The sequence below is a fragment of the Bos taurus genome, chromosome 16 (assembly GCF_002263795.3).
Source record: "Bos taurus isolate L1 Dominette 01449 registration number 42190680 breed Hereford chromosome 16, ARS-UCD2.0, whole genome shotgun sequence".
Lineage (NCBI taxonomy): Eukaryota > Metazoa > Chordata > Mammalia > Artiodactyla > Bovidae > Bos > Bos taurus.
This window is the reverse complement of record NC_037343.1, coordinates 23,447,006-23,461,689: the sequence shown is the minus strand read 5'-3', so window position 1 is coordinate 23,461,689 and position 14,684 is coordinate 23,447,006. Positions and strand designations below refer to the sequence as shown.

The 14,684-nt window shown below is 41.3% G+C and overlaps 1 protein-coding gene across 1 annotated transcript in view; it reads left to right on the top strand.

Annotated features, from left to right (window-relative positions):
• SLC30A10 (solute carrier family 30 member 10) overlaps window positions 1-14,684 on the top strand; it is a 40,028-nt gene continuing 25,344 nt past the window's right edge. The window contains exon 1 of the mRNA XM_059875318.1: window positions 1-451. Within this exon, the coding sequence (XP_059731301.1) occupies window positions 1-451 (451 nt within the window). The remainder of the gene's footprint in view (window positions 452-14,684) is intronic.

The window sequence follows — 14,684 nt, the reverse complement described above, 5'->3', positions numbered from 1 at the left end:
ATGGGGCGATACTCAGGGAGAAGTTTCCGTTTAATCCTCATGTGCATTGTGAGCATGCTCCTTTTCGTGATGGAGCTAGTGATCTCCCACATAGGCAACTCCCTCTCGCTGACCTCCGATGCTTTTGCGGTCCTCTCCCACTTAGTCTCCATGATCATCGGTCTTTTTGGCGTCAGGGCCAGCAGCATACAGCAGCACCGGAAAAGCACATTTGGCTTTCTCCGGGCAGATGTCGTGGGCGCATTTGGCAACTCCGTTTTCGCTGTGGCCCTGATGTTCAGCATCCTGGTGGAAGCTGTCAAAAGGTATATTGATCCACAGAAGACAGAGAGGCCGCTGCTGGTTCTCAGTGCTGGAGTCATCGGGCTATTCTTCAATATTCTCAACTATGCCATCTTCTTGGACTGCTGTTACTGCGCGGCGCGGGGGCCCCAGGGAGACGCTGAAGCAGGTAAACGCCTCCTCAGATGTTGTAGTTTGGTCAGAGTCCTGCCAGGTGCTATCTTGGGGGCCTCTGGGGGTGTTGTGGAGTGAGACTCCATTCCATCAGTCTTTCGTTCCCCAAACTTTACTAAAGGTCTTTCTCCAAAGCGTCACTTCCAGTCCAAAGTTCCTTATGAGCTGGGTGGCAGCTGACCACGTAGGGGTCTTTTTTAGTAACTGGGGATGAAAAATGTGCAGACAGGTAGAGTGATAAACCGTGGCCATAGAGGGAGTCCTTTGCCAGAAAGTGGATGTGCCATGCAAAGCTGTCTCCTTTATTTAGTGACTCCCTTTTGTCTATCCAGATGTGACATGACTGTGTTTGAGTTTTAAAATAATATTTTAATTTTCTTTCCCCCGAATTGTTCGAAAACTACTAGGCTCCATTACCAGCTCACTTGGAGCAAAGGCTCAAAAACCATCGGTTAGGTTTAGGTTTATAGCCTCTTAAGAATATATTCAAGGAATGTGATGTAAAATGGAGAAAGAAAAAATAAAGATGATCTAGTAAACTTAGCTCTATTTCTGAATCGGAATATTTGTATCTATTTATTGTAGACATCTGTCTTGTTTGAGAAAAAGGAAAGCTATTTATATGTAAATCTTTAGGAGGAACTTAGGAGTGGGTACCAAACTCATTGGATTATCTGTCAAAGGATCAAATTAAATCTCAGAAGAGAACAATACATTGAAAAACATGGATTCCAAAAGATTAGTTGTTAGATAGAACCATGTTTCTTTAGTGCCACAAAAGGAATTTTAAAAATATATGTTAAAAGCTTTTTGCAGAAGAGCAATTTTCAGGGCTTTTTAAGAAGTCCTATAGAGTGAACAGACCAGGTCCAAATCATGGTTCTCCTACAGGGCAGCTGTCAAATTACTTCCCCTGGCTGTGGGCCCACCTGTAATCTAGAGTCAATAAGGACTCAATGGGCTTCTAAGTGCTTAGCATTTAATAGGCTCTTGGTATAGACTAGTTATTGTTCTTTTACAGAAATCACAATGCAAATCTGAATTATGTGATCATCCAGTATCATTGAATTCTGATTGCTTATCTGGATTTTAAGAAATTTCAAGATTTTTCTTATTTGATGCTGAAAAGTTTTCTCTCATTAGTCAGAGGGTCATGTAACTCAATAGGGGGCCTCAGAGTAAGACTTTGCATTTTTATTGTATTCCTCCTGTCTCTCCTGCCATTGTAAGTTTTCCCAGCTGGGAGCAGTCCTATATTCTATCTCTGCCTAAATTTTCCTATTAGTAGAAGATGCATCTTGAAAACACCTATAGTATGTGTTAGGTATAAAAGGGAACAGACAAGAAACTAGAGTCTGTATCTTTATTTTATTTAATGAATCAGTTAGGGCCTCATCTTTTGTAAAATATAATAGTTAACTTGAGATCATATACCTTGTTTACATCAGTCATCATATACTGGAGGTTCAATATCATAAAATTCACATATTTGATAGAAGAAAACTATTTATTGCTAAGTATAAGGCAAGGAAGCTGATCAAATCAACGGTTAGTATTGGCATTGCTAAACTTACCTTGTGTTTTTAATTCTAATTTTTTCTTTACTTTTGACATATGATATTTACCTGCATATAGTAAAAGCAATGTAGGCAAAGAGTTTGACTTCTTGACCAACATGAAAACTGGTAGATAACTGTTGTTCTATTTTTATAAACTGAATTATTATCAAGTAGATCTTAGTTCAGCTCTTGTTTGGGAAGCAGTGATTTCTAATGTTTATGTTCATATTCAGATAAGAAGAGGCTTAAAGACAAATATTTTACCCTGACCATATGGATTTCTACTGTCTTAATTCTAGAGTATCTATCTCCTTCTGAAATGTTTGATGCTGTATAGTAGTCTTCTTTAAATAATTATAATGATAGGTACTATACATACATATAAATGATGCTTTAAGATTCGTATTCTATATTTATTATTTTAGGTACTATGCACACATATAGCTAATGCTTTAAGGTCCATGTTCTATATTGGAATTTTTACTTTGGTAGCTTTTGGTATTGCTGAATTCTTCTTAGAAATTTTAGAGTGTTTAAATCCTCCTAGTGATTTTAGGATAGCTACTTAGTGTCTTAGCATTTATATTTTGAGTTACATATTTATCACTTTCCCTAAAACATATATTTTAATATCCTTCAAATTAGTTAAATAAACTTAGAGTCAATATTTGGCTTAAATAAATCTCATAAACTGACATTAACCCAATTGTCTCTTAGTCTAAGAAAAAATGTGATTAATCCATACATATTGATTTATACCAGGACCTCCTGGTATAAAATATGAAGAAAAAATGATTCTTGATTTCAAAAGATTCAACTCAAATTTAGGAATAAGATTTTCTATATACTAAATTCTAACTTGAAGGGTTTTAAAGTCCTATAAACTAAAGAACTATTGTATCTACTGGTTGAGTGATCAGAATCAAATAATCCATCACTTTTTTTTGGTGCAATGTGTGACCAAAGAGAATTTTTTACTTAGCAAGCCTTTAGTCTCTTCCAGTTCTGTGGATCTTTTAGTTGTTTTATCTGTTTGATAACAGTTATATTTTATGTCTGAGATTATAGGTAAAAAGAAGACCACTAATTTATTCTAAATGTGAACAAAACAGAATGTATATACTGTTAAGACTTGAAAAACCTCTCTGGGATTCATGGAGTAAGATACATTGAAGAATTGGACAGAGGGAGTTAGAAATTTTAAAAATCACCTGGGAGTAAAGAATGTCTGGAACACTAAGCTAAGACTGTGATTGTGGAAGCCTTATACCAGTATCTAGTCAGTGGGAGTCCATCCCCAACAGGAAAAAATGATGGTGGAACAGATATTTGTAGCTAAAGAAAAAGGAAAAGGAAAAAGGAAAAATTGCAAGCACAAAAGAAAAAAAACAAACAGGTTTAAGGTTCAAATTTGGATGGCTATATTTGTGAGATTATTAGGAGGAAGAGAGTTATAAATGTGTTTGAAGAAACGGAAGAGGAGTGAAAACAAGTCAGTTCAGATCCTAGGAAATACAGGGCACCCCTACCTTCTTTCTCTAGACTTACGAATGAAATTTGCTTTGCTTGCAGTTTTTCCTACAGCTTGTTTACTTTATTAGATTTTCCTTGACTTTCACCTTATCTTTTATGTGTGCACTTTTTTTTCCAATTATTTTTCATGTTTGAGTTTTCTTTAAAATTTAACAGACAGAACTCTCTTTTCCTTGACTTGTGTTTGAACAATACTTTGCCTTACATTGGTGCCTCAGAGGGTAAAGCCTACAGTGCAGGAGACAAGGGTTAGATCCCTGGGTTGGGACGATCCCCTGGAGAAGGGAATGTCTACCCAGTCCAGTATTCTTGCCTGGAGAATTCCATGGACAGAAGAGCCGGGCGGGCTACAGTCCATGGGGTTGCAAAGAGCTGTGCATGACTGAATGACTAACACTCGCTTCTCACTGGCTTTTATTTTAAACCAAAAGTAATTTTGTGCAGCTCTGTCTAGGATAGGCTTGCCATTTACACAATTTATGAATGGCACATTTAGGTCTGAAATATGTATTTATTATTAAACATTTTTTAACCAAATGCCTTCCCTGTGAATTTACTTAAATTTTGTTTTGATTTCCAAACTGTGTTCTTTCCCTCTCTCTTCCTCTCTTTGCCACTCTCTCTCATCACCTTTCTGGCATATTTCCTCAACCAACCTGCTAGGGGCAGTGACAGCCTAGAACAGGCTGCTGACTGGGGGCTTTCCCAAGCTTCTCATTAAGTCTGAATGCTACAGCCTAATGGGAACATTTCACACAGACAGTCCTGTAGATACTGAAAGCAAATAGGGTTTGTTTTCCTTTAAGAGCTTGTGTAGGCAGGGCTCTGAGGGTTTAGGAGGGGCCGGGAGGAACTGGCTACCTCCCTCCCAGCAGCAAGTACCACAGAATAAGTCAGGGATCAGAAACTGCACAAGGGAAGGTGGCTTTTCAGACTGGAAAGAGAAAGAAGATTTTCCAGGTATCGGTTCCCTGGGTTCTCTTTGTACTTTGGAGGCAGGATTGGAATGAACAATAATTATTAAATGATTTTACGAACCGTGATGCTTAATTCCCAGAAGCTGTTACTTTGCTGTTTGTATATATCGGACATAATTGTTTTCCAAGTGTTTTGAACAATTCACTTCCGCAGGAGCACTCAGTGTACACGCACCTGTCACAGATCACAGCATCTCCACTAGTGCTTCACAGATTACCTTAGGTCTCTCTCTGTACACTCAGGTCAGCTTGCTTAGCCTCTCACCTCTCTTGCTGCCCAGGGACGGGGTTCTGGGTCATTTACAGGGAATGAGTAAGAAAAATCAAAGGAAGACTGAAAACTTCGTGCTGTTTCACGTTCGTGAAATCAAATTCAACTGAAGACAACAAAACCAGAAGATAAAGAGACCCGTTCCTTATTCTCAGCCATGTTCTTTCAATATGCAGAGGCTACTCTGACTGACCCCTCAGGTAAATCTTAATGAAAACCAAGGTCTTTCTTGACATCTGTGAGTCGTCAGGCACTGTCAAAGTGTGGGAGGATAACCCCAGCAGTGTATCACATGCATTTGGAGAATTATATGTTTTGTGAAATAATTAGCAAGAAGGAATACTTGGTATTTGTTTTTTTTCAGATAAGGAAACAAAAACTGAGAGTCAGGACCACAACCATGCAGCGAGTGAATGGTTGTGGACAGAGAATTACAAGGCTAAATCTAAGGCTTTAGTTATAAACCTACTCTTCTTGACCAAAGAAAGAAAAAAAAATAACGAACAGTGAAAAGTTATTTGGAAATAATCACAAAATGGCATGTCAAAAAGTATGAATCAGGGAATGCCCTAGTGGTCCAGTGGTTAGGACTTGGTGCCAAAACAAAAGTATAAATCAATACTCCATAGGTAGAATCCTAATTCCAGTAGCTGAATGACCTCCAGAAAGTTACTTCAACTTACTAAACCTCAGTTTCTTCTTCTGTAAAGTGGGTAATTATTTATCTCGTCAGGACATCGTGAAGAAAGTATATTCTGTGTAAATTCCTCAACATGGCACTTGGTGGCGGTGGTTGATAGTGAGTGTCCAAGGGCTAAAGAGACAAGAATAAAGGTCATATTAGGCAATGGCACCCGACTCCAGTACTCTTGCCTGGAAAATCCCACGAATGGAGGAGCCTGGTAGGCTGCAGTCCATGGGGTCGCTGAGGGTTGGACACGACTGGGTGACTTCACTTTCACTTTTCACTTTCATGCATTGGAGAAGGAAATGGCAACACACTCCAGTGTTCTTGCCTTGAGAATCCCAGTAATGGGAGCCCGGTAGGCTGCCGTCTATGGGGTCACACAGAGTTGGACACGACTGAAGTGACTTAGCAGCAGTTAGTTCCTCGGTGGACAAGTCCTTGCCTGCTCCACATCCATAAACTGGCAGCCAAACTCATCCTGGGCCAACACCCACAATGGATTGCTGTTATCCATACTTATGATCCATATAGATCCATCACCATTTCTGGCCATGCCATGTGCTATGTGCTCAGCTGTGTCTGACTCTTTGAAACCCCATGGACTGTAGCTCACTAGGCTCCTTTGTCCATGGGATTCTCCAAGCAGGAATACTGGAGTGGGTTGCCATGCCTTTCTCCAGGGAATATTCCCAACCCAGGGATCCAACCAGCATCTCTTACATCTCCTGCATCGGCAGGCAGGTTCTTTATCACTAGCGCCACCTGGGAAACCCATCTACATGTGTGTGTGTGTGTGTGTGTGTGTGTGTGTGTGTGTGTGTGTGTGTGTATATATAAAAAACTCAGGATGATTTGCCTTTTAAACATTTTCCTGCAGTTCTGTCTATATAGTCCCATTTTCCTTACTGAGAGGTTTACTTTCCCAACAAAGTGGAGTAAAAGTAAGCTTATTTTTTTTTCTTTTGGTCGGATGCTTACAGAATATAAAGAATATATTTATTACCTTTTGCCTTCTTCTTGCTCTTTCGTGGAGACAGTAGTCACTGTGATTTATATAAATCACATTGTGTATAGCTGCCTCTGATGATTATGACAAATACTAGTCTTGTCATCATTTTTTATAAGAGGCAATGGTATCTAGAGACTCCTTTGTCTTAGAAGAATGTCTTCCACAGTCTGTGTCCTGATATTTATTGTCTACATCTGAGAAGTTGTCTCCAGAGAATTTTGAATGAAGTAATTTTTGATGAAGTATATCTGGGCTCTTGTTCTTTGTCTGCTGTGACAACTCAAGAAATGTATCAGCCCAATAGACAATAGAAAAAAAATGATAGTCCTGACTCAGGCCAATGAGAACTAGTGGTTGACTGCTTAGATAGAAGAGCAGCCAAGAAATCAGGTTGAAGATGGAACTATCTGGACAGACCACCTGTTTAATGTCTAATTCTTAACTTGAAGAAACCACCTTGAGATTTTACAGGAGAGAAAAGAGAGGAGCTGGCAACCAGCTCTACAGCTCCTGACCAGTTGATTGATGACATTGTTGGGACTTTATGGGACCAATAAATAATGTCCACTCATGAGCCTAGAACTAACTGAGAGCTAAGGGAGCAAAGATAGTCAGATGGCAATAAAAATTGTTTTTGATAAAGGCTGAATTGGAAGGTGGACCTTTGATGTCCCAATAGCTTCCTAATACTTATCTCAGCAGTAAATATACCCATCATCTTCTTCAGGGCCCAGCTCAACAGTGGGAGGCATAGAGGTGGGCCCAGGCGCAGAGAGGATGGACACTCCGAGGGGCATATTGTTCAAAGGATAAACCCTGGGAGGGGCTGAGCCAGGCTTCTGTTCCTTCCGCTAAACCCACCAATGCTTCCCTGGTGGCTCAGCTGGTAAAGAATCTGCCTGCGATGTGGGAGACCTGGGTTTGATCCCTGGATTGGGAAGATCCCCTGGAGAAGGGAAAGGCTACCCTCTCCAGTATTCTGACCTGGAGTATTCCATGGACTGCATAGTTCATGGGGTCACAAAGAGTTGGACATGACTGAGTGACTTTCACTAAACCCACCAATAAAAGGAGACCTTCTTACCCTAGGAGTGGCTTCTCCCATGGAGAAGGAATGAAGGGGTCAGTCAGAGCCAATATGGCAGTCTCCTCAAGGAAACGTAAGACCAGAGGAATCATCTCCCCCCAGTACTCTCCAATTTTATGTGCCCTTCACTGGGGGCTTCCCTTGACGGGCTAGATAGAGAGTTATCAGGAGAGTATTGATGCTGGTATTCTCAAGGCCTGCACCTCCTACAATAACCACTTTTTCCTTTGGGTATAATCCTTGGGTCCAGTGTTTGGTAATTTCGAAACCCATCTCCTCAATGACTAAAATGGATTAGAACAGTAAGTATATTAGTTCAGTAAGTGTATTAGTTAAATGAACACTGAGGCCCCACAAATGTTAAGAATTGCTCATTAGAGACTGCAGAGTGACGTGAAACGATAGCATCAAGATAACTCTCTGGCTGGGAGGAATAGGGCTGCCTTCTATTGAGTTTTTAATCTCAAGTAATGTATTCTTCATTTACAGTGCCTTGATCTTTATTTTTACTTTTCGTACCTTCCCTTATTCCCATATATTAAATATGCTCAGTTTATTTTCTGCATCTTATATTCTTAAAATCAGCAATTTTTGAATGCTCGATTCTGCTGTTTATTAGTTTTGCTGCCTCTCTCAAGATGGTTTGCTTCTTCATGTTTTGTGAGTTTCATGATGTTTTATTGTGAACTCATGATCAGTGGAATTTTCTTTGAGGGAATTTTTTGAGGAAGATTGTAAATACATTTTCCCGCAGAAGATTTACTTTTCTTTTCACTGGGTCCCTGAAGCCATTAGAAACTGGTGAGCAGTTAAAAAATTCTTTGCTTGAGGATGATAATTATAGTGAGAATTTAGACTACATTCCCACATGAAGGCCAGAGTATAGTTCCAACTTGCCACAGGGGATATTTTTCTCTCTACCTAAAACCAAGAGTGAAACATGCAAGTTTTCATGCTGTCTCCTTCGAGGCAGTGAGTTTTTGTGTGTTTATTTTATTGTTTGTTTTGATTCAACCTTTTACCAAAGGATTGAGCTTTATGAGGGGATCTCTGATCTCACCATGGCTGCATCTCAGTTTTGTCTCTTGCATCATACCCTGTCACACGGCTGTTAAAATCCAAGGCGAGATCCTTTGTCTTTGGTGGGCAGACATCCTTAAGTCAGGTTCTGGCTTCAACTCTCCTTTCTGGATTTTGGCTTTCACTTCATTGTTTGACCTCAAAGTCAATAATGTCCTGCCACACTTTTTATATACACAATGGAGTATTACTCAGCCATTAAAAAGAGTACATTTGAATCAGTTCTAATAAGATGAATGAAACTGGGGCCTATTATACAGAGTGAAGTAAGCCAGAAAGAAAAACACCAATACAGTATACTAACGCATATATATGGAATTTAGAAAGATGGTAACACAACCCTGTATGCGAGACAGCAAAAGAGACACAGATATATAGAACAGTCTTTTGGACTCTGTAGGAGAAGGAGGGGGAGGATGATTTGGGAGAATGGCATTAAAACATGTACAATATCATATAAGAAATGAATAGCCAGTCCAGGTTTGATGCAGGATACAGGAAGCTTGGGGCTGGTGCACTGGGATGACCCAGAGAGAGAGTATGGGGAGGGAGGTGGGAGGGGGGTTCAGGATGGGGAATATGTGTACACCCGTAGCAGATGCATGTTGATGTATGGCAAAATCAATACAATATTGTAAAGTAAAAAATAATAATAATAAAAAATTAAAAAAATAATAAAAAATAAAGAGTTCAAAAAGCTTGACAGAAGCACATAGTATTAACCCAGAGCTAGAGCACTTAATATAGGTAAATTTCAGTTCCCAGAACTCAGCACTTAATATAAGGCAGGCCCTCATTACCACTTACAAGGATCAGAGCAGAGACTCAACAGTGTCAGGAGAGGGGCGACTGACAGATGGAGTCCTCTCCGTTTCTGCTTCTCTCAGAGGTGGGTCAGCATGTGCCAGCAGACCTGGCTCTGCCAGCAGACCTCACAACAAGAGGTTAATTATGCTACCAAGATTTTTGTATCTGTAAAACACATTGCATCCTTTTCCAGGAAGCAATGTTTAAAATATTCCTGCCTACTTGTAGAGTAGGCTTTAAAGACTTCTGAGGCTCCAGGTTGTGTGAGAGAGAGAGAGAAAGAGAGAGGGAGGGAGAAAGAGGGGGAAGGAAGGAATGGAGAATGCAAGCAAGCAACCCCCTGGATTCCGTTTCCATCTCGAGCTCCTATTCCTGCTCTGTCTGTGCTCTCAGTCCTATGTCTCAGGGGTTGCTGCCACCACCTCCGTCTCCAGAGCTGCTGAGGCCTGTGACTCTTGCTTCCTCAGGAAGCTTCTCCCTTGAGCCCATGTGGGCTTCTGCCTGAGGGCCGTAGATTTCTTAGCTGAAGCTGTCTGGATGTTGCAAGCTCACCCTGTTGCCCCTGCTCCTGCTTTCTGACCCTCCAGTGACTGTCTGCCTTCCCACAGCCCTTGACTGATCTTCTGTCTTCTGTTCTGAAGTGTTGAAGGGGCCTCCAGGGTTTTCCCGTCTCTCTTCCTGCTCTTCTCTCAGAAGGCTCAGTTGAACTGTTCATGGTTTCATGGTTTAATCAAGTTCTTAAAGTTGCTCCTTTTCTTTCTCTACTCCACATAAGGCTGGTGTTTTTGTTGGACTTTTCCCCCTTTTATTTGGTCCTTGTTTTCTGGGTCAGGCATTTATTTTTCCAATGTAGTTTTTTTCCCCCTTATCACAGTGAGAGAAATGAAGTCAGTGTTCAGGAGCCTGCCAAAAGCAGCTGTTTTCCAAACAAATCTCTTCAACTCTCACCTCTCTGAGTTGGGCCATCTCACTTGAAAAGCATTTTCCAAGTGAGCCCAAAGTCTAAGTTGGGTGTGGCCTCGCACTATTGTGTTCTTGCCTTGATCCCCTTCACTGTGCCTCATCCTCCTTTTTCCTGTCATAGGTGTCCTAATTCTGTCTGTTCCCCATGGGTCCCACAGGAGCAGACAAACCCCCACATCCATGATAACCGTTTTGCTTTGAATCGCTTCTAATAATAGACCCCATGGACTGTAGCCCGCCAGGCTCCTGTGGCCATGGGGTTCTCTAGGCAGGAATACTGGAGTCGGTAGCCATTCCCTTCTCTCAGGGATCTTCCCAACCCAGGGATTGAACCTGGGTCTCCTGTAGGCAGATTCTTGACCATCTGAGCCACCAGGGAAGCCCAATAATACCTTAAATATTTTATGCTAATCTTCCTACTTTCTCCTCTCAAATAGCTCCAAATTGTATAGGAATTTTGTATAGCTCTGCCAATCTTTACATGGTGGTTCCTCATTCTACTTAACTATGTAACAAACCATTACACACAGTGGCGTAAAACAGCAACCATCTGATGATACTATACTCAGGATTCTCTGGGCAGGAACTGGGAAAGGACACAGTGGGAACAGCTTGTCTGGGGCCTCAGCTGGGATGATTCTAAGGCTGAGGGTGGCAAGGTGATGACCGGAGACTGCATCACCGTATGTCTGGCTCTTGGGCTGAAAGGACTGCTTACTGGACCACCGACACAGGCTCTCGCTGTGTGGCTTGGATTCCTCACAGAGCATCGCCCCAAGACATCGTCTGTGGTGGCTCAGGTTTCAAACATGAGTGTCCCATCAAACAAGGTAGATGCCTCCCTGCCTTTTCTGGCCCAAACTCAGATTGTATGGGATACAAGCAAGTGAGAAGATGGAAGGAGTGTCAAGCCCTCAGACCTGTTTCTGAATGGAAGGAGCGTCAAGGTCTGCCTATGAGAAAACATGTTGAATGGGAGATAATGTTGTGGCCATCTTTGGAAAAAAATGCTCTGCATAGTCTGCCCTCCACCTACAGCTCATCTCAGTTCTATACGCAAAATTACTCACTGCTCCCCAGAGCCTTACCGTCTCATCCCATGGGGCATCCACTTCACGTTTAGGCTCTTACTCAAGGCGAGGGCAAGTGAGGCTCCTCAGGGGCTTTTTAGGTATCCTCTCCTCCATCTGAAGATCTGCGAACTAAAGAAACAAAGAAAGGGCTTGCTCTTCACATCCCCAGCACATGACAATGGGACAGATATAGGATAATTGCTGGATTCCCCAGTTGCTTTTATTTCAGATGGTACAGCAGCTTTAAGAGGATGACTTTTTTAAAAAAAAAACTAGACTTCTATTTTTTAATTTTTTAAAAATTTATTTTATTGAAGTACAGTTAATTTACAATATTGTGTTAATTTCTACTGTACAGCAAAGTGATTATTTATACATATACATACATTCTTTTTCATATTCTTTTCCACGATGGCTTGTCACAGGATATCAGATATAGTTCCCATTGCTACCCAGTAGGACCTTGTCGTTTATCCTTCTCATATGTAATAGTTTGCATCTGCTAACCCAAACTCCCAATCTATCCCCCTCCTCAGCCTTGGCAACCATAAGTCCGTTCTAAGGATGACTTTGAATAGCTCCCCGCCTCTGGTTCCCTCTGGGGCTGGTGAGGTGCATTCCTCGATGCCAATCAGCCATCCGGTGTCTTGCCTTCCTGTCTCTGAAAGATATCTTTGGTTCCCAGTTCCCAGTCTGATCTAATCTAATCCCCTCTAAGTATATTTAGATAGATGTGCATCTCCTTTTCTTTTTTGCATCTTTCTCTCTTCCTCTGGTGCAATTTCCCTGCAGTTTCTGAGAGCAAACTACTCTCTCTCTCCCACTTTCTTTGCACAATAAGACTGAAGCATAAGTAAAAACAGTCTTAAAAACTCATGCTCGCGAAGGCCCATTAGAATATCCCTGCATCTATAATAACAGTCATAGGTGATAAGCAGCTTTGATTTGCCAAGGTCAAAATCCTTGCCTGGCTCACTCTTGAGCCAGTGTGTGTTTGTGTGTGTTAAGTCGCTGAGTCATGTCCAACTTTTTGTGTGTCCAATTGTGTAGTCGTTTCCAACTACAACCCATGGACTGTAGCCCACCAGACACCTCTGTCCATTCTCCAGGCAAGAATACTGGAGTGGGTTGCCATTTCCTTCTCCAGGACAGGCTAATAGCACAGCTCTAAATTCATATCAGAGCTGCCTCCTCATGGGCTATAATGCAAATGTTGACAGTTTCTCCCTATCAACAGCCCAAAGTGGTGTGGACCACTACCTAATTTTTATCTTTTTTTGTCTCATGCCTTTATTATTTAAAAAAAGTCACCTCAGTTAAAGTGTCTTTTAAGTTTTAATATATTCTAAAAATCTTCATGGAAGAGAAATACATACTTTTGCATACAAAAATACCTTTGAGTTATGAACTGTTACAAATATACATATTATATGAATTTATCAATGAAGAACTGATTTGTACATAAGATTCCTCAGCTACCTAGAGAAGCAATTTCCTTTTGAAAAGTCATGTTTGTAATATGCTCAGCATGTTTGGAGCTGGGCTGATGATGAGAAAGGGCCATCCTTTGATTATGTATTTGCAGTCTGAAGACAGTGCTGTGCAGAAAAAGAGCCACCTCTTCTTTTGAGTAAGAATTTGCTGCCTTGGACAACATGTCTGCTCTTTTCTCCGAAGGAAGCATCTTCTCTTGTCAAGGAGAACTGAAAAATGAAAACAATAACAGCTGCTTTTTAAATTTCTAAAAAAAAATAGTCTTTTTAGTTTCTGAGCTAAACACCAAGGTACTGAGGTCCAGCCCCAGTGGATCCAGGGAATTCGAAGGGGAGACGGCGTTGGCGATCAGGATATGATAGAATTAAAGATATAAAGAGTGGTTAAATAGGGATAGCTCAGCTAAGAAATTCAGTGAAGAAAAGAGACTGAATAACTTGGTTTATGTGGAAAACCAATAAAATTCCAAGACAAGGAATTTACGCCACCTATGTAGGCCTCAGGGGTCCTCCCGTTCTCCCGAAGGAGAGGAGACACTAAAGCCTCCCCGGTCAGATCGTAGAAGCCCAGGCAAAATTAGTAGGCTTGGCGAGCCTCCACACTCCAGGTGGGAGTTCAGCCAGAGGGTGAGAGAAAGAATGACATGGGGAGACCAAGCTTCAGTGAGCAAGGCCCGCACTTTATTTTCCAAAGTAGTTTTTATACCTTAAGTTGTGCATAGAGGATAATGGGGGAAGGGGTAGAGTCATGCAAGGTCAGCAGTCCTTGATCCTTATCAAAGCCAGGCTTTCTTCCTGCAAACTTACCATATGCAAAACTTTAGGTGATTTACATCATCTTCTGGCCAGGAGGCCTATTAACATTTTATGATCCTTTCTTCAGAAAACTTATTTTTCTCTAAAGGTGATTATTCTAAAGTCAGGCTCCACCCTCCGAAAGCATTAGATAAAGTTGCATTCCTATAGGGCAAAGGTGTGGTGGGCTATAACAAGAAAAGAATTAACTCAAGGGTCCAAGGTTACAAACATTAAAGCTACTACTTACATTCACCAACATATATTAATATGTTATATATACACCAACTATATTAATCAATACACTCCCAGGAACACAGTAGGTAAGGGATATGGAAACTTAGCGGCGAACATTGGCCCAATAAATGAAAACCCTTCACCAATATAATTTCTAATCAACCCACTATACTATACTAATAATCTTCTAACTGCTCAAAGGAATCTGTATTTAGAAAGTTTAGAACATCTCATGCCTCTCATGGTTGGGAGGCTGTGAACAATCACATGTGGCCGGAAGAACCTGTTCAGGCAGGCTAGAGAACTTCCAAAGGAGTTTGTGAACTAAAACACTCTTGTCACGCCCAGGAACTTTATTAACTGGAGCTCTAAGTTAACTCCTCTGAGAGAGGTGGTAGGGGACAGCCCCCCATAAAGTCAGAGGTGTAGGTGAGAGCACAAAGCAGTAAAGTAGGCAGACTCTGGTTTTGGGGGTAGATGCTCGAGAATTTCCAGGGGGGACTCCTGAGGCTCGATCCCAGTTTTGCGTATGCCAAGCCTCCTTCCTCATGACCTTTGCCACGGGCGGAGTTCTTCACGCTGGCTCCCGGCACCAATGTAAAAGAATTTCGGGTGTCATAATCAGACTTTATGAATTGTAGCACATCAAGTGAAAA